Source organism: Erpetoichthys calabaricus, chromosome 4 (genome assembly GCF_900747795.2).
Source record: "Erpetoichthys calabaricus chromosome 4, fErpCal1.3, whole genome shotgun sequence".
In the NCBI taxonomy this organism is placed as follows: Eukaryota; Metazoa; Chordata; class Cladistia; order Polypteriformes; family Polypteridae; genus Erpetoichthys; species Erpetoichthys calabaricus.
Genome location: NC_041397.2, coordinates 50,588,389 through 50,609,660, shown reverse-complemented (window position 1 = coordinate 50,609,660; position 21,272 = coordinate 50,588,389). Strand labels below are relative to the sequence as shown.

Sequence of the window (21,272 nt, the reverse complement as noted above, 5' to 3'; positions counted from 1 at the left end):
CTTTGTGTGTATGCAAGCTTTATAAATGAGGCCTCTGGTCTAATCATAATGATATCAGTGGGTCTCTTAGGGACTTTCAATACAAGTGTTTTCCTTGTTTGGACACAGAGTTTTGACTAATGGCCTATTCTAGGGCAGTGAACAATTTGTTGGAGGTATAGACACATCACTATAGTTTTGTACCCTTTCTGTGATCTTTTGCCTTTTTATCAGTTTGCCTCTCACTTTCCTAGAATGTTCCTTAGGTTTCATTTTTAATGCAGAATGGAGGTATCTAATTTATATGACAGTGACTTCAGCGGTGTACCGGCAGAGGTTTATAATGTACAAATTATTTAACCATTAGGACAATTTCTTTAACATGTTGAAGCTGGTAACTTGAGGATTAGATACTAATGCAGAACAATATGTTAGTTTTTAACTTTCTCTGTGATACCTATTGAAAACTGGTTTTGTCTCAAAAATTTTTCATCACCACCACGTGCATTTGCTAAAAAAACTATTAGATCAAGATTCATTTTATTTGTAATCTAGCAACACTTATAATGTAAATAGGTCTAAATACTTGTGTAAGGCTCTCTATGAATTGTTTCCCTTTCTACTAAGCTTTATATGTTAGGTGCAGCTCTTTTGCTGCAGATCATCTCCATTCATTTGCATCTGCCTTAAACCCATGAGATGCTTTGGCTTTTCTGGTTCTCTACTCCGTTCCATTATTTCAAGGACAGAGCTTGAGTCTGAATGTAAAGCTGCTGCAGGAGCATGCAAGAAGGAGAAACTTCAGAATATTTTTTTTTGTTTTTGTATGTGTTTAACAAATTACTTTAGGAATTCCAATTAATCTGACTGAGTGCTACTGAGATGTAATAATTCAGTAGGGCTTTGGGGGGAAAAAAGAATAAAGGCATAAACGTTTCTGTATATGCCACCACTTCAGCGACTGTTGTAACAATAGAACAACATCTTACAACAAGCTCAAAGCAACATATAGGAGCTAGTTGTCCTTTTGAAACCAGGTCAGCACACTGGCAGTTTCATTATTGATTATACCCTGGAGTTCAGAACTAATACAGTAAATGAATGCTCTACTTACTTTGCAGAATTAAAAGCATACAGATACTAGGCAGTAGATGAGCTTTAGCAAAATGGTTGGTCAACAAGGTCAGTGTATGTGCGTCTGTCCTTGTGAGTGTTTTTATGCTAATGGTATAGCAGCTAAGTATGCATCACAGGTCAAAATAGCCACTTCTGTGATAAGAAGTAATGAGGGAAAATGGAACTCTTTTATCATAGTAGGTGATGCGCTTAGCTAGAATAAGGAGGTAGACACTGTGACAGTGTAAGGGTCCCCTTGAACCCTCAGACCAGACATCAGACACCAGATAAAAGTCCAAATATAATATTTATTAGGACAATAATGTGCACAAAGCACCCTCCACTCCACTATACTTATAAACAATAACAAATAATCAATCCTCCAATCTCCCAGACGCTTAGCCACCCTGCCTCCCAACTCAGCTCATCTGTCTGGGATTTCCCACAGTCCTTTATCGTCCTCGACCCAGAAGTGCTTCTGAGCCCTCAGTCCATGTGATTATCCAGCACTTCCGGGTCAGGTAAAAACTTCTCTTTTTTCTTCAGCCCGGAAGTTTATCATTTCTTCTGTTCCCGTGACTTGGAAATACTTCCGGGCTATACAGAAAATATAAATCCCTGGGCCCTCCCTGCAGCGACTCCTGGCGGCCCCCATTGGTATCCAGCAGGGCTGTGCATTTAAAACTCCACTGTTCCTGAGGCCCTGCTGAATTCGGGGCACCTCCATGTTGCAGGGAGGACTCCATCTGGCAGCCTGAGGGTATTGGCCGGGATGAACGGCCGGCCATATCCCACAGCACTTAACAAGCAAAAGCAAAATGATCCTAAAAGCATACCTTACAATGGTAGTATTTCAAGTTAAGAAATATGGAGACAAATGTTGTATACATTCTTGAAATTGTTTTTGATGGAAGTGATACACTTTTCAGACATGTAAGTGATGCACCTTTATTCCACTCTTGGGTGCTGGGTCCTTGTTGGTTGGTTATTCTGAGTGATTGTTGGCCTCTTGATGACTGACTTCCTTCTCAAGTATTTTTCTTGCGTGGTTGCTGAGTTTCAATTTATTTCCTTTTTAGGGATGGTCTATGAGAGACCAAGGTACATTGCTTTAATTTTGTACCCTTTTCCTGTTCATTGTATTTTTTTTTCCTCTTTAATCAACAATTTCTCTAGAATGTTCTTTTTTTAGTCTCCATTTGTATATTGTCTTTCAGGTTTATTGTGTGAACATTTTGTTATTGTGAAATGCTTAATGATATAGAAGGCCATATTCTAGAGAACTAAGCTCTGTAGAGATTAGCCTTTTTTGAAGGCCAAACTTTTTGAAGTATTTTAGTCTCTCAGTTAATGAGCGTAAACATGCCTGTGGAATGTCCAGTAGCAGATGATGAATATCTTTGCTGTGATTCTACTGATTCTGCGGTGGGTTGGCACCCTGCCCGGGATTGGTTCCTGCCTTGTGCCCTGTGTTGGCTGGGATTGGCTCCAGCAGACCCCCGTGACCCCGTGTTCGTATTCAGTGGGTTGGAAAATGGATGGATGGATGGACTCTACTGATTATATAAAGATCTTTGACAAGACCAGAGAAATAGACAGATGTGTCCACAAGTTCTTTTTTGCAACAAATGTTTTCATTCGATGTAAACGGCATAATACCACATATTCTTGTGGCAGTGAATACCTGAGATATGATAATATCCCTAATAAGAAGAAAGTGTTTCCAAGCAACAGTAAAGCAATACAGTTGGATGATTACATCATCAGTGCACAAATATATAGAATCATAGGGCCCTTCTAATAGCGGGGTGCTCTGCACAAAGACAATAGTTCAGTAGTGTCATCCAGATATTTAACTTTCTGCCTAGATATATAGTGGCATTTGGCACGGTCAAACTGGTCCCTAATTATAAAGAGACCCTCTCAAGAAATGTCAGGTGATTCAGCCCTGTAGCCAATCCTGCACATTATTAGTTCAACCCGACCCTTCTATGAACTCCATGCTTCTCCAGTTTTAAAAGAAGAAAGATGACGCCAGGGACTTTCTTATTTAGCCCTGGGCCACAATTTATGTTTTTAATACATTTGTGACCCAGTTCTATGTTATCCTTGTTTGCTGTTCAGTGGTCTCCTTAAAGGACTATTTTGAGCTGTTCCCTGTCTTTCTTTTCTACCCAATTGATGACATTCTGTCCTCGGATATCCTTGGGCAAAATGCTTATATTGACAAAAATGTATGGGCATATGTCTTTTTAAAGATTTTTGTTTAAAGAACAGTTACATGGATAATTCATCCATTCATTTGTTGTCAAACAAACTTCATTTTGTGTCACTTACAGCATCAGGCACAAGGCTGGATGCACTTGGATGGGGTGCCAATTTAAGCATGTAAAATATGTTTTGCTAATTCTTGGATTGCAGAGCAATGCAATGGAGCAGTTGTTCTGATTGTGGTTTTTGTTTTTTTTTTTTTTTTTTTGTTTTTTTAAATAAATGGGGTCAATAACTCCAGTTAACTCTAGGAAACACATTTCACAATAAATGGAGATCAATCTTTCTGGTTATAGAGTGCAGCTTGCTATATGTCTTTTGTGGTGTCTGCTTTGATTAAGTTAAGTGAATATAATATAAAGTACTGCTTTTGATAATCTTAAATGCTTGTCTCGTTAGTGATGGGTGTTTAAACCCTGAGCTGAAATTGTTTTTAATTAAAACTCTAGTCCGGGTAGATTGTTTGTGAAATGAATCATGTTTGGCATCTGAACCAAATTCATCTGAGCTTATCTAATAACAAAGCAGAATGCAATTGTGTTGTGTGAATACAGGAAACAGGAAATACAATCTAATCCTTAAATCAGATGGGCAAATCCTTTTTCCTGGCTCCAAATGGTGGCCTAAATAGAATTCTTTGCAGATTTGTTTATTAATAAATATTTAAGAAAATTTTGCAACAGTGAGTAATGCATTTTCAGTGTTCGGTATACATTTGATTTTGACAAATCCAATCTGTGTAGATTGTAGATGCAGCAATGCAGGTGCCTGAAGGTTGTCCTTACCTCTTGTAAGGCTGCCAAATGCAGCTGATACCTAAATATAAATGGGCACTGTGCTTTACAAAGTAGTCTTGGCTTGAAAGCATCTTGTTTCCTGCCTTGTTAATAAAGGTTTCACTGTAATCAACATTTTTATTGGGGAAACTGTCAAAAGTGGACAAACTCTGCTGTGGTAGGACACTGATCTTTTGAATATAATCCCATGTAACAATGGAGTGAGATTCCATAAGTCCAGTCTGCTGGGTATTCAAATCGATGATAAAGTCTCACCATTATAGAGTTGTCCAAGGGTTTTCTTTAAATAGTTAAAAAAATGTTTTCTCTCAGTTCAAGAAACAAGCTTAAAGCTGCTCAATGAGTTGATCATACTGTGAGTCCAAATAAAACAAGGAAGCATCTGCTGATTTTTGGTGCCTTTGAAAGTGCAAAAAAAAAAAAATCTTTCTGCACTACTTTGATCATGGCTGAAATTAAATATCTGTATCATCTAGAAACTGGCTACTTACCTCCGTCCGATGGGCGGGGAGTGGGTTTTTTTTTTTTGTTGTTGTTGTTTTCCCCCACCCTCAAGATCTGCTTTTAATTGGAACTATCTTAATTAAGCATGCACTTATTTACTAGTTTAGAGTTTTATTGGTATTTAGCATTTTACAGAAATTTTAAAAATGATATAATGTTGAAGATATAGAGGTTTTACCTTTAATGTCCTGGTTATTTAATCATTTGCCTTCTAATAATGTGACAATCAGAGAAAGTTCCATCTGCTTCTCTTGTTCTGTCTTTGGTAAAATTAGGTAAAATAATAAGCATAAACATGGGTGTGGGAGGAGGGGTCAATATGACCAAAAATATTTTATTTATGAATAATTATTATAATATAAAGTAAACAATGATTTTAAATTAAAATACAATCCAAAATGACTGCAGAAAGTATCAGAATGTTGCACCAACACTTGTGTTTTATTTTAAGGACGTAAATGAGGATAAATTTAAAAAACATACATTAATAAATAAAATTAAAAACAAAAGAGCTGCAGTATTCGTATGCTTATTTATTTGTACTTAAGTGTTTTAACCTAACATTTCCTAAAATAATTTGCTTGCTCTATGTCGGTAATATAATTTCATCATCTTTTACCATCATTCTCATTACCCAGCATTTAGATACCTTCTAATCAGCCAATATGCTTCAGCATTTAACATTATTTCTGTTTTGTTGATGGCTAGTTAACAAAGGATTGCACAACACATTAGCTCTTTGCTAAGATGTATATGCCAATGAGTCTGTAACATTGAACTGTCTACAAATTCTGTCGGCTAGTTCTGGCTGTATGACATGGACTGAAGTGGAGCCGTAAATTCTTTACAGCACAGGACATAAGTTTAGAACAGCAGATGGGAGTAGGTTGTTGAGTAATAAGATGTGGAACTAAGAAGATATCCACCTTATTCTACCTTCAGTTACTGAATACATTTTAAGAACTCACTGTTTTTTGCTGTTATGTGCCAGTTGTTCGGCCAGGGAAAAGGCATACAGCAAAAAGCTGTACCCAGATGATTGCGGGATGTGGCTAAAAAATGCGATCAACAGTGAATAGGTTAACAGTAGTACTTCCATTAAAATAACAAAGGGAAAATTCCTTGCATGCCAATTATTATTTTTCTATCCTCATTGATAAGAGAGGAAACATGTCTGTTTAAAAGCTATGAGCATACAGTAAACAATAAGTAAGGCAACTAACTCGCTTATTATGCACTGTTGCAACTGCCTTGCAAGTATATCTGAAGGAAGAAATGTGTGGGTTTTATTTTTTTAAAATGTTCAAGCTTATGATGACTTTTTTTGTTTTTCTTTTAATTTATTTAAGCAGCACTTGGATGCCACTTTAAGGCATGTATACTGTGCAAAGCAAGATATACAGTATGCTGGGATGTAGGAATAAAATTGCTTCTGGATTTAAGTAAGCAGGATGAAACATTTACCATTTTTATTTTTAAACTCATCCCGCACAGCTGTATAGATGGAAGATCACCAAACGATGTTATTGAAAGTGACACTTATGTGATTGAATAAGATTCTGGGAGTTTAAAATTTCATCTGTATCATGTTATTCCCAAGTCCTAGTACAGAGCTGTATAAAAACATTAACAACATAGAGAAAATGAAAGAGACACTCTTAGATTTTGGAAATCTATGATGAAAAATACAGATTTCACTTACTGTTGCCTTCCTGACTAGAAAATGAGTGTAGGAACAGGCTATTTAATTGCAGGAGTAATCATTAAATGATTCAAAGAGTGTCAGTTAACAAAGGGCCAGACACAGATGCAAATCGGACAGGAGCAGTTATTTCAGGGTTATTTTTGCTTTGCCAATCGTTAGCAAAATTTTCCAAAGCTACATCAGGACAAGCTTAGTTATAAACTTGCGTTCCCTTTAATAACAGATTTTTCTACATTAAGCAACACAAAAGCACTAAACTGACAAATAACTGCATGTATTAATTAGATAGTGAGTCCAACGAAAAGCTGGAATTGGGTGGAACAAAAACTGGCTCCACTGTGGCCCTCTAAGGTCTGAACTGAGTAGCTGAGATGTAGATGATGCCTATTGTTTTGTCCATTTATATTCATCTATATTAGATGCATGTAGAATTTATATTGTGGTGTGTGCTGTGTGTGTGGTCGTGTGTGTGTGAGTGTACGTACACAAGGTGAGGGACAAAATAACCGGACTGGGCTTGGGGCTTTCCTGGAAAAACCGTCTTGGGGTCAGCCGGACTTGAATCATTAAAATATATCCCATCCTACACACCCTCTCAAACTGCCGACTGCTAGGTATATCCTGTGAATTGTGTAGGTAATATGCCTTACTGGCATTACCTGTAATTAAATAAAATTAGTTAAGTGTACTCTGCATGGTGTTGAGAGAGGCATTTGTTTGAGGAAAAAAAAGGGTTAAAAAAGTATAAAGAAAGGAAACTTGCCTTTTTTTCTTTTTATATAATGCAGACAGACATCTTCACTGACCATATTAGCACTTTTGGGGAGTATCCGCAGTGGGTCTTATGTAGACTGGAGAGACACCCTTGCCATTGACCGGCCGGGATGGTATTGTCAGTCCTCCACTCTCTGCGTGTTGCCTCCACGACCTCATAACTAAGGAGTAAAAGAAAGTGTTAAGTGCCTTAATATAGGTTTACCGCGGGTTAGAAAAGGGATCCCAATGTTTGTAGTTGTCCTGGGCAAGTAGCTCAGGGAAGGAGGAAAAATTTAAAAGTGCTTACTTTAACTTAAGGCAGAAGCGCAGTCAGCGTCTCAAAGGCCGGCACAACTATGCGCGCGGCCGGGCTGCTTCGACCTTTTATAGTAATTATGCGGGACAGGAGACGCCGCTTTTCGCAAACAAGTTCACGTCATTGCGTACTCCGGGAGGGATGACGTACAGCAGTTTAATTGGTCAGCGCAGGGGGCGCCGAATACAAAAAGGAATCATGGCCTCTAGAGGGGGGTCATTCTGACTAGATCATCTTAGAGAAAGGTACTTGGTAGAATAGTGTTTTGAATTTACCAAGCATTACGGCTTGTGCCTTGCTTATTGTAAATATTTTTTTCTTGGTGTATATATAATATTTCTGGATTAACTTTGGTGGACGTATTTATTGGGTTGTGGTTATTGGTGCACTGTTTATTTTTTGTATATACACTTTTTCTGTATTTTGAATATTTTTGTTTTGGTGAATCCTGTATACACTGTTTGAAGGAGCAGCTTCCTGACTTGGAGCACTGTGGAGGAAGACAGCTTCATTTTGGTTCTGTGTATATATGGGTTTTCACTAGTTTTGTATGCAGTATTCTTTTTCATTTGGGACTTTCAGTCACACTATAAATACTGTATATAGTCACTATTTTTGGGTTCCACTTAATTACTGTTTTTGTGTGTCCCTTTGCGGTACTGGGACTGTGTATTAATATACAAATTCCGCAGGACAATTATTTTTGTTTTTTTTTTTTTTTAAGTGCACCTGTAAATAAAACCTCACTTTATTTTTCAAAAAAACCCAACCCTTTTTTTTTTCCGTGTCTCCCTGTCTTACACCATCATCTTGGTCACGCTCGGTTCACATACTAGACACCTAGAGTGTAGGGCTGATGATCCTAATTCCCACTACACGTGGTGTCACATGAATATCCCAGTCAGTATTTGCACAACAATCGCCTACACGAGTTGCCGCAATAATGTCGGGTGGAAAAAATCGAACATCGAATCAGCATCAAATTTCTTGCAAATTTTCATTTTTTCCATAAAGCAGTTTTTGTCTGACAAAAAACATTCCTGTCCTCGATCATCGTCCCTATTCGTCCAATTTTAGCTCCCTGTGATTTTTACTTGTTCCCAAAAATCAAAGTGACCTGAAGGGAACATATTTTTCTTCAGTGGATGAAGTGAAGACTGAAATGGCAATCCTATTGAAGAGCCTCAAGCAATAAGACTTCCAACACTAATTCAATCAATGGAAGATATGTATGGAGCGGTGTAGAGATTGGGAGGGGGAGTATATACAAGGTGACAATGTTTAGAATGCTGTAATTCATCAATAATTTTTTTTCACCAATCCGGTAATTTTTGCGTCTCCCCTCGTATTTATGTATATATGTATGTATGTCTTGTGTGTCTTTGTATATATAATAAAAATTCACCATTGTGCAAAATAATTGAAACAGCCTCTGAAAAACAATAATCTGATCTTATTTTTATTATGAGTAATATACTCATACCAAGTAGTGTCGTAGAGAATAGAACTTTAGGGACCATCAAATCTTGACTCAGTGTTATTTTGGAGACACTAGGTGAATAGGATTAACAAGCTTGTTTGGCTGAATTACCTCTTCTTTGTTAAAAAGTTTTATAATATTCAACTTAATACATACATATTACTACTCAATATCAGTAGACAGTGAGGAAACTGAACACAACTTTCTTTTGACAACTTTTGATGGACAATCCTGTGTAAGTTATCAACAAAGGTTTGGGCTTGGGTGCTCTCAAGAAGCCAATGGTATAATGTCCATTTATAATGTGACAGTGAGAGATCCATTTTTAAATTATACATTTCTATCCAAAGCTGGAAAATTTATTGGTGATTTCAAACTTTTGAACACTAATGTACATGTCTGATATTGGCACATTTTGGAACATTTTCATAACATTGGTGTGCTTATATGGAATCTGATAGAAATGATAGCTAACTTCACTGTGTCTGTTTGTCATGCATCTCTAAATATGTTTAAGGTCATTTTATTTTTAATGAAATGCAAATGTATAAATGGCTATTATCGTACTTCTATAACATTCACTAATGTTGAAAGTTGTGGTTTTTTGAATTAGTGGGCTGATTCAAGTTTATTTACAAGTGGTTTTATGATTGTGGATATGGGTTGGAAGCTTGAAGGCAGTACCTGTGTAGGACTCTCTTCTATATACTGTCATGGAGTGCCAAAGGTAGTGGCCCATATATAAGGAGGGTTTAGGTAGCTAGGAGGAGAGACTAGCCTAAAGTAAGAATTCAGAACAGGGAGTGGAGGTCCCCAGTCAGTAGCTTAAATAGAAGAGTAATCAGTGCTGGGTGAACTTTTGGCCTTTATGCCTCAGAACTTTTTGAAGTGTGATGTCTGGTGAACAATTAAAAAATCCAGCCTCCAATGCAGTAGTTCTTTAATTTATGGCAAGGTGTCAATATTTTAAGTGCCCTGTGATGATGAGGGGACCATATTGGGGCCATTGAGGAGAACAAGCAGTGTTCCTCAGCCTTACTTGATGGTAGTATGAGTTCCCAGAAGAGCACCAATAGAGCCCTGATGTTGACACAGTAGAGGACAGGCATACTAGAAAAAGTTTTAGGTGCTTGTCCCTCTGTGCAAGCATTGAGCCCCTAAGAGTGACTGAAAGCAACTGGTGGCCTCTGTGCTTTGTAAGGACTCACCCACCCCAGAAGGAGAAAAAGTGGTTAAAAGCTTTGGGATTAAAGAGGTAGTGTTCAAAGGAAGCCAGATTAACCACAGTTCAGAGCTTCAAAACTCTAAAGATCCGTGGTATTACTTTTAGTCAACATATACAGGCTTAAAAAGAAGAACATCCAAATAAAAAAAAAGACTTTATGACCAACGCCTTCTATACCTTACCTTATTAAACCACATCGCCCCAAACTTGCTATCACTTGCCTTTGATTCCTGTTTGTCTAATCATTTTCCTTGATGATGACAACCAATAGGCTGTCAAATTTAGGAATAAAAAAAAAAAAAAAAAAACTATTTTTAAGATATATGACTCATTTTCTCCGTGTGTGTGTATATGTATGTATGTATGTATGTATGTATGTATGTATGTATGTATGTATGTATGTATGTATGTAGAACCATAACAACAGACAATTTCTTCACGTTGCTTTTGCTGTGCTTCACCACCACACAACTCTGCTGGGGGATGGAAACTTCCACCTGCAGCTAAAGTCACTTCAGTACATGAGCAATTTTCCACGCTAGTGCTTAGATGTGGCAGTGCCATGCTGACGGTGCATGTGCCCAAAAAGAGGAAGTCTGTCTGCATTTTCAATACCATGCACCATAATGTGGAGATTGGGGCAAGAGCGGAAAAAATATATATATGTTCAAATGACAACTCAAGTTAAAATGACATAAATAACATTTTCATGGATGAGTGTGTGCGCGCATGCACGGGAGAGGCAGAGACAGATTTGATGTCATTCAAGTGGTTACTAGAATATAAAATAAATTAACACTTTCCGCAAAGGTATAACGAAACAAGTGTGCTATTATTCAAGAATAAAACGGAATAAAAAAAAAATTCCAAGTGAAAACAAGATACGACGAAGGCATTATTCACCAGTGCTTGTGTGTCTGCTTATATCCCTTCATTGATATCTTTTACAAGTAGCAAAAATTTACACCAGGTGTGACAGATTCAAATGTATGGTTTTTATTATATAATAGTAATAATAGCAGCTCACTACTCAAAACACTAAAGAAGACCTCTTAATTATGAAGCAGCAGTTCTTACCTCTGCATCAGCCAAGCACGCCAATACTTTGTGTCGATTCTAGGGCTTCGGTTTTTACTCATTGACAGCAACATGTAAATTGAATAATTTTTTTTTTTCAGTTATATTCTTGAATAAAAGCACACTTGGTTTGGACTTCAGTCTTCACACATTATACACTACACATCAGTATTTTGTCATTATTATTATAACAAAGTATTTCCTGTCATTCTACATTTACTCAGATCATTGTGGACATGGAAAACACATGAAATGTATGTATTCCAAATAACGATCTAGTATTTACAGGTGCTGGTCATAAAATTAGAATATCATGACAAAGTTGATTTATTTCAGTAATTCCATTCAAAAAGTGAAACTTGTATATTAGATTCATTCATTACACACAGACTGATGTATTTCAAATGTTTATTTCTTTTAATTTTGATGATTATAACTGACAACTAATGAAAGTCCCAAATTCAGTATCTCAAGAAAATTAGAATATCAATTAAGACCAATGCAAAAAAAGGATTTTTAGAAATGTTGGCCAACTGAAAGGTATGAACATGAAAAGTATGAGCATGTACAGCACTCAATATTTAGTTGGGGCTCCTTTGGCCTGGATTACTGCAGCAATGTGGGCGTGGCATGGAGTCGATCAGTCTGTGGCACTGCTCAGTTGTTATGAGAGCCCATGTTGCTCTGATAGTGGCCTTCAGCTCTTTTGAATTGTTGGGTCTGGCGTACTGCATCTTCCTCTTCACAATACCCCCAGAGATTTTCTATGGGGTTAAGGTCAGGCGAGTTTGCTGGCCAATCAAGAACAGGGATACCATGGTCCTTAAACCAGGTACTGGTAGCTTTGGCACTGTGTGCAGGTGCCAGGTCCTGTTGGAAAATGAAATCTGCATCTCCATAAAGTTTGTCAGCAGCAGGAAGCATGAAGTGCTCTAAAACTTCCTGGTAGACGGCTGCGTTGACCTTAGTCCTTAGGAAACACAATGGACCAACACCAGAAGATGACATGGCACCCCAAACCATCACTGACTGTGGAAACTTTACACTGGACCTCACACAACGTGGATTCTGTGCCTCTCCTCTCTTCCTCCAGACTCTGGGACCTTGATTTCCAAAGGAAATGCAAAATTTACTTTCATCAGAGAACATAACTTTGGACCCACTCAGCAGCAGTCCAAAGGCGAGACGCTTCTGACACTGTCTCTTGTTCAAGAGTGGCTTGAAACAAGGAATGCGACAGCTGAAACCCATGTCTTGCAAACGTCTGTGCGTGGTGGTTCTTGAAGCACTGACTCCAGCTGCAGTCCACTCTTTGTGAATCTCCCCCACATTTTTGAATGGGTCTTGTTTCACAATCCTCTCCAGGGTGCAGTTATCCCTATTGCTTGTTCACTTTTTTCTACCACATCTTGTCCTTCCTTCGCCTCTCTATTAATGTGCTTGGACACAGAGCTCTGTGAACAGCCAGCCTCTTTAGCAATGACCTTTTGTGTCTTGCCCTCCTTGTGCAAGGTGTCAATGGTCGTCTTTTGGACAACTGTCAAGTCAGCAGTCCTTCCCCATGATTGTGTAGCCTACAGAACTAGACTGAGAGACCATTTAAAGGCTTTTGCAGGTGTTTTGAGTTAATTAGCTGATTAGAGTGTGGCACCAGGTGTCTTCAATGTTGAACCTTTTCACAATATTCTAATTTTCCGAGATACTGAATTTGGGACTTTCATTAGTTGTCAGTTATAATCATCAAAATTAAAAGAAATAAACATTTGATTAAATATCAGTCTGTGTGTGTAATGAATGAATCTAATATACAAGTTTCACTTTTGAATGGAATTACTGAAATAAATCAACTTTGTCATGATATTCAAATTTTATGACCAGCACCTGTACTCTATACAATTCCAGACACCAGATAAAGAACTTAAGTTCTGAGAATTTTGCATCTGACTTGACTACAGCTGTCTTGGTGGGGTATGAGTGAGCAGGCTGCTTGCTGCCAGTGCTGAGTAACACATTTACAATGGCGCTGATGATGAGTTGCAAGGGAATTTAAGTTGGCCCAGCATTCCAAATTTTTTCATAGGCTTCCGGGATTATAGTGTTAAAATGGTACCCCATATTTTATAATTACACATCAAGAATTACGAATGTCTAGTTGATATACTGAAGAAAAAAACACCTTTATAAATATAGTATGTTAAATGTATATTTTAACAGCAAAAAACGGTAATGCAATTAATGATTTAAAATGATAAAACATGTATGTGCTTGTATATTAATTACACTCAAGCAGCATTTAATTGCCACTATTAAGTGATTGTGTGAGCAAAAAAAAAAGTATATGCATTTTTTTTTTTTTTTTTTTTGTTCTAGAAATGGTAACAACTATGTTTTTTAATTAAGCCTTGTTTCAAATAGGTTCATCACAGAAAAAAAAAATAAAACAATATGACAGCTTTTAGTATTTTATGGTCACTGAATAAAAAGCCGACAGAATTTCATTTTGCTAATAAAAATTAACATATGTACACACTATTTTTTTTTTTAGAAATTTTTGTGTGTGATAATAAATTTTACCATCGCTGTGGAAGAAGCATAACGACCATAACTGGCTTGCTCTGTGGTGTTTAATTTCTTTTTGCAGTAAAATCTTGATGTTTAATAAGCACACTTCAATGGTTTATAATTTTGAAATGCAAAGATTTTTTTTTTCTTATCCTTCAGCTGTTTAAGATGCTGGTCTTGTCTAATGAGGTGTTTTTTTTTTTGTTTTTTTTTTTTACGGCAGGTTTGCAGTTGTTCGATTCCAGTCATGTGGATTTGTTTCCATAGATTTTCAGAGCTGTGAGGGAGATGATGAGAGTGAAGCTTATGATGTAAGTATTTCTTAAAATATGGGTCTTGCCTCATGACAGCCTACTAAAAAAGAGTGGCAACTATCCTCTCCGATTTACTAAAGGAAAGCTCTGCATGCAGTGGGTGTCTGTCATAGCTGAGATGATTAAAGATTCAGTAAATCCCAGGAAAGATTGAAAGACCATTACTTTCAATATGAAATTTGAAGTAGTACAGGGTGGATAAACTGCATTATTACAGTAAATGGTAATTAAAGAAGGAAAAACGTTTTGTTAGGGCTTGATAACTGATGCTATTAACAAAGTCATTCTTATTGTGATGTTATTTGAGCAAAAATTAAGAGAACACTTACAAGTTGTTTTCCATTTTAAATTAATGGTAATTGTCTGTTCAGTTTTCAAAAATTCACCTTATGATGGGATTTTCAGAAACTGATTAGTTTTAAAAGGAAGGAGATGTTTGTGTCGTTTTTTGTTTCATAGACTGACTTGTTTGAACCCATCCATCCATCCATTTTCCAACCCGCTGAATCCAAATTTTACTGTTACTATTTTTTCCTTAACTTTAAAATGGTATAGTTTATTGATAATCCATTTAGAAGTGTAACTAAGAAATAAAGCTACAAGTCTGTAAAGGCATGATTTTTATAATCCCTGATATTACATTTCTCCTGGTATCTCCTCTATGCTCTTGAGACTTTGCTGGGAGATGCAGCAAACCTTTTTGCAAAGGCACATGTGAATGTGCCATCGTGGAGGAGCCGGACTACCTGTGCAACCTGATTCAGCCGCAGGTACTGTCTCATGCTATCAGTAGTGGCATGGAGAAGAGTGAATCAGGAAGGATAAGGAGAGAGCAAATGACTGTGACAACCACTTGCAAATCCATTCTCTTTTTGAGGGTTGTCTTGCTGTTGCCTCTCCAGCACACCATTTGTTGTCACTTTCATTTGCACCAAAGCAGCTAACATTGATTCACAATCACTTATAATTCCTACCTGGACAGATTGAAATTCCTGAAGCTTAATTTTATGGTTTTAGAATGTGATGAGTGTTTCCTTAATTTTTTTGAGCAGTATATTAACGTCAGATATGTGCTGCAAGATGGAGTGGTGAGGTTGTGACATCTGTGTGTTGCATGCAGCCAGGCATAATGTGGCAATAGCCTTAGGCTTGCCATAGTAGTGATGTAATGATACACAAATCTTGCAGTACCATAAGTTTCTTTCTTTTTTTTTTTTTTTTTTTTTTTTGATTTGCAATATAGTGGTCACAAACGAAAGGATGTGTGCAACTGTGAACTGGGTTTCTACCATAGACTTGACCTCTCCACTCTTCGTTTTTAACTTCTTTACTATCTTGGTCTTCCTGCACTTCTGCTGTTTGTATTTGCATTTTTATTAAGCAAAGTTTTAAAATGGCGGCATGTGCTAAATAACTGGAGTGGCTCAAAATAAGAGTTTGCTGAGAACCTAGATAAAAAAGCAAAGTACTAGGAATGCTGGTTGGCGGATGAGCTGTCAGCCACTTCTGAGTGGAACTTGGCTAATTTGGTGGTATCTAGAGGGAGGAAAATGAAATATTTCCACCTTAGCTAATGGTTGTTTTATACATGTTACTATATTGTGAAATTTCTGTAGTAGACATAATGAGAATCTGAATACATTATTTGACTTTTGTAATTTTTATTACTGCATGCCACAATTTGGGGGTGACACTATGTTTTGGTTCCTGACACATTGCTAGTATTATAATTTAAAAAAAAAAAAAAAAAAAAAAGGAAAGAGATTCATGAAAATTGAGAGTTCCTTGTTTACTTTGGTGATGTGCACTAGGACAGGCTCTGACACCTTGTAGTTGAGTACATTTAAACTGTTCCACTGCCACTATTGAAAGATCAAGAAAAACTGAAATTAACAAGGGCACCCACAGTAGAAATCAACTTTTTATGGAATGCTGTGCAACTAAGCTTGTAAGGGAAATGCAGGGATCACACGCAGACTCCACATACCAGAGAATCAAACTAGTGTCCAGGTGCAGTGTGTGTATATACTGTTTTTGATTGTCTTACTTGGACTGTACTCTAGCTGCAAGTTTCTCCAGCTCCAGGACTGGGCACAAACTTGGGTTATGTCATCCCTTTAGAGAACAAACAATACCTGCCTTCTTAAGCTGAGCTAAAGAAAAGTTTTTTGCTCAAATAATTGTTTGGGCTTTTGAATCTATGTGCTCATCCTATAACAAACACTCTTACTCAAATAAAGCTGTTCCTTTTTAAACCTTGTATTATGTCAGTGCTGCCTGTCAATGCTGTCTAAATGGAAAAAAAAGTAAAATCACCAAATTGATCCCAAGGAATTTTATTTAATTTCAGAGGTTCTAAACACTGATTCATTCATGCATTTCATTGAATGATGAGTTAGATCCCAGTCCTACATCCCCAAACCAGACCCCTGCCACCATGGTCTGATGAAGTTATACAGCCCAAAAATTTATGGGGGATCTAACAGGCTGTATTGTACCAATAAACATTTGCTTGCAAGGCTGAATTTAATAACATACTGCCTTTAGTGGAATGCATATACACATTGGGCCAATCCATTCTGGAAAATAGGTCAGTTCTGATTTTGTCAACAGTTGCATAACTTACTGAGTTGGAAGCGTTATATTTGCTGACTCTTTTAGTGTTTATTATTGCCAACAAGTTTCCTGTCAGATGATGTATGCATAATTGTTTTAATTAAAGTATGGGGGTATAATGAAATGGTCGTCCACAGACCAGCTAAATAAAACAAGAGTTAGACTTGTAGTAAGTTTATGTAATTGCTATTTTAGATAATAACTTTCATAAAAAATCAAGGCAAAACTCCATAGATGTGCTTGGTTGAAGGGTGTAGTGGTTAGAAGGCCTACATAAGGACCAATATGAGGAGAAGATACTGTTCCACAGTTTGTGTAGCTAGCCATGATCAAATGCATGGATTGGGCTGAAGGTACTAAAAGCATCAATATGACTGTTACAACTAGAAAAGGAAAAGAAAAGGAGAAGAAATATACTTCAATGAAATTCATATTATGTAGCTATATTTTACATTTTTGTGAGTGGTTGGCATTAAAATCGGGTAATATGCTTTGTTAACCTCTTCATTTTAATTCCAGCTTGAAGAAAAAAAATTAGTGTTACATTAAAAATTTGTAGGTGTAGTAAACTGCCAATTATCATGAGACAAGTTTTTATATAGTCTGTGTTTTAAAACTGACAGAATCTTCTTCAGACCTACTACTCATTGTATGGAGTTTAAAAATTCACTTCACTATGATAATTGTAAAAACAGCATCCAGGGAACAGTCTTTGGCTCAGGTGTAATATTCATATATTTATTATTATTGTTTTTACATTTGGTAATGGTAAGTTCAGGTGTTGCTGAATTTTATATTGGGGTAGGGGGCATAAAAATTGGTGAAAAGATAGCAAGTGAATGCAAATATGCTGCTTTTGTTGGGTTAGATCTTGCCTCCACTGTATCATTCTGAATAATTTGTTTCCCATCAGTATCAATTATTAAATTGTAGAAGTAGGCCCAATTCTAATCATGACACTTCTCAGTTCTTACATAGTTGGATAGAACTTTTTGTTTGTTTCAAATGAAATTTAGCTTATTTAGAAGCACAAATATTGTTTATAATGGACGTCAACACCCGCCTTCAAACGCATACAAACATTACATAAAAGTAAAAATAAAGAAAACTCTGACTTCACTAAAGAATAAGAGAGCCATTGCAGTGAGGCATTATAACGGTATATTGCCAGACTGTTCCAATGGCATTATGCACAAGTACGGAGCAGCAGTTTGTTGTAGAGTATACACTTCATATCAGGTCGATTTTAGAGTCACCAGATAACTTAAATAGGCTTAGAATGTGGGAGGAAACCAGAGTACCAGCAGGAAAACCACACAGACAATGAGCAATCTTAACACAGCAGCTGACAAAACAAAACAATAACTGTGCTGTCATGCCGACCTTAATTACATGTTCCTATTAATACTTCACCTGTTTTGAGTGTAAATATTGTTTATAAAGTTATATAATTACAGAAATTAGACATCAGTGTAGCATATTTTTGTACCATTTTCCTAAATTGGGAATTTCATAATTCATGAATTTTATACATGTGTGTTACATTTCAGAATGGTATTGTCAGTCTTTGTTAGATGCACAGGATGTGTTCTCTACCTTGACGGGCAAGGTGTAATCGCTGACAATCACTTCTGCTTCAGTACTTACAGAACTAATGCAAATACATTAAGCTTGGAAACAAAGTTGTTGTAAAAACAGTAGCTCCTCTCCATAAGGTACACTACAAAACCAGGTCATCACTAATGACTGTTCTCATAGGACTGACTTGAGTTTGTTTCTGTTTAGTTTATATATAATATACTGTGTGTGTGTATATATATTGTGAGACTTGCCCAGACACCCCCAGTCGGAAACCACTTCTTTATCAATTTCATAATTAATGTTTATTAAACATTAATAAACACAGTCCCACAACACCACACAACGCACAAAGCAATAATCGCCCCAAATATCTCTGTCTCAGTCCTTGGCCACCTTTATTCTCCTCCTGTGAGCTTCGTCCTGCTCCCACTCCCGGCTCTGACTCCCAGACTGTAGGAAGGCGGCGCCTTTTATCCCTGCCCGGATGTGCTCCAGGTGTCTGATGACGTCCATCCGGCAGCACTTCCTGGTGTGGCGGAAGTGCTGCCCTTTGCCCCGGAAGCACTCTGGGCATCCCTGGCAGTTTCCTCCGCCATCTTGCCGAGTTTGGTGGAGATAACTATTTCCAAGTCCTACGAGGCTTAAGGCGCCCCCTGGCGGTGGCCACGGGTCCCAACAGGCCAGAAGCTCTTTGTTCTTCTTCCGTGGTCCTCTCCTGCTCCAGGGCGGTTGCCCCCTCGTGGCCCAGAAGCTATTCCTGCCACCTTCCGGTCCTTTTAGGCATCCCGGCCAGGTAATGACCCCGGCCATCTGCCACTATATAAATAATATATAAATCTCTCTCCAGACTTCTGTTTAGGGCCTTGTTTCAGAAGATACTGGAAAGCATATACCTCGTAAGCCTCTTGTAAATGTATTCATTATCTTAGAGAATTTTATAATGCTATTAAATTACAAATTATATTTCCTTATACCACTTCTTCCAATCTGTATTTTAACTGCAAATTCATGTGTTCAATAAAAGAGAAACAAAAAAATGCAAGTGTCTGCAGAAAAATGGTTTCCCCTTTTGTCATGAAACTAATATGCTTCCTGCATAAGTATGGAAGTCTATTAATGTTTTATTGGGCTCCCCTCACATTTCCTTCGGCTCATTCACATTTCTAGTTTAATTCTTGTGAACCATAATTTTCATGTTATTTCACCTATTATCACTTGTTTGGAGTGTTGGAACCTTAACTGGGCCATTCAGGGATATTTACTTTATTTTCAAGTCATCACATTGTCCTTAGGATCTGTGTGTGTATTTTAGTGTTCTGAAACAAGCTGCCTTACAATATATTCCAGCTGTGCACTCCTTTAGTTTTTCTGTCATCTTTAACAAATTGCTCATTCTCTGCTAATGAGAAGCTTCCCCAGAGTATGATGCTGCCACTTAAGGGAATGTTGTTTCTAAGGGCATGGGTAGTGCACATTAAAAATAAGAGCTTTGAATTCTGAAAGGCTTCATCTCATGCATATTTTCTGCTAACCTCCTGTCTACTCCATCCTCACAGTACTTGCAGTACCTTGGAGGCCTCCTTTTTCTGATTCTGGGGTCCAATCAATTTCTTTTCTAGAGAGTGTCTGTGTGCTATAATGTGGTTTATTTTTTGACTTCTGAGCCTTTGATGCTCAGAGAAGGATGCAAACATACTGATTTAGCCAAGTTCCGGTTTTACTAATGTATGCTTTTAATTACTTTGCATTTGGCTTTCTTAGGTTATTCTTTAATTGCCTTTTTCATACCACTCCTTCAGATTTATTGTGATGCTGAAGCTTCTTGAATGTCTCGCTATGAATTTAGTGGTGCACAGGAAGAGCCCATTGGGAATGCATGAATGCCCATACTATGTCAAAGACTTTTGCATGACTAGCCCTAGGACTGTCAAAGTAGCATTTTCTAGCTACTGACTTAAAAGATCTTAGAATGGTTGAAATAGTTTACTGTCAAATACTGCAAAGAGTACGCGACACGTGTTTCCCCCATACAGTCAGATTGTGACACAGACTACGAATGCAATGAATGTAATTACCCCGATCTACATGCTGTCAAATGAATGAACCACACACCGTGGTGCAACGCTAGAGGCTTCGCCTCTGGCGCTGACGTCCGAGGTTCAATTCCCCTCTGGCGCTGATGTCCGAGGTTCAATTCCCCAAGAGGGGGGTGCAGTGAGTGTGTACGCCTGATGAGCCCAGAATTAGGGCGAAACACGTGTCGCGTACTCTTTGCATTATTTGACAGTAAACTATTTCAACCATATATAATATTATAGTACTTTACAAAAGTTTTAGGCAGGTGTGAAAAAATGCTGTAAACAAAAAATGCTTTCAAAAATGGAAGTGTTAATCATTTATTTTCCTCAATCAACAAAATGCAGTGAATGAACAAAAGAGAAATCTAAATCAAATCAGTATTTGGTGTGACCACCCTTTGCCTTCAAAACAGCATCAATTCTTCTAGGTACACTTGCACACAGTTTTTGAAGGAATTCTGCTGGAAGGTTGTTCCAAACATCTTGGAGAACTAACCACAGATCTTCTGTGGATGTAGGCTTCCTCACATCCTTCTGTCTCTTCATGTAATCCCAGACACACTCGATGATGTTGAGATCAGGGTTCTGTGGGGACCATACCATCACTTCCAGTACTTCTTGTTCGTCTTTACACTGAAGATAGTTCTTAATGACTTTGGCTGTATGTTTGGGTCATTGTCCTGCTACAGAATAAATTTGGGGCCAATCATACGCCTCCCTGATGGTACTGCATGATGGATAAGTATCTGCCTGTATTTCTCAGCATTGAGAACACCATTAATCCTGACCAAATCTCCAACTCCATTTGCAGAAATGCAGCCCCAAACGTTCAAGGAACCTCCACCATGCTTCACTGTTGCCTGCAGACACTCATTATTGTACCGCTCTCCAGCCC

The 21,272-nt window shown here is 37.6% G+C and overlaps 1 protein-coding gene across 2 annotated transcripts in view; it reads left to right on the top strand.

Annotated features, from left to right (window-relative positions):
- sms (spermine synthase) overlaps window positions 1–21,272 on the top strand; it is an 844,074-nt gene that overhangs the window by 64,447 nt on the left and 758,355 nt on the right. For both annotated transcript variants that reach the window (XR_007934830.1, XM_051926930.1), the window contains exon 3: window positions 14,012–14,099. Coding sequence is in view for 1 of the 2 variants with exons in the window: in XM_051926930.1 (XP_051782890.1) it covers window positions 14,012–14,099 (88 nt within the window). In the remaining variant the exon portion in view is untranslated. The remainder of the gene's footprint in view (window positions 1–14,011; window positions 14,100–21,272) is intronic.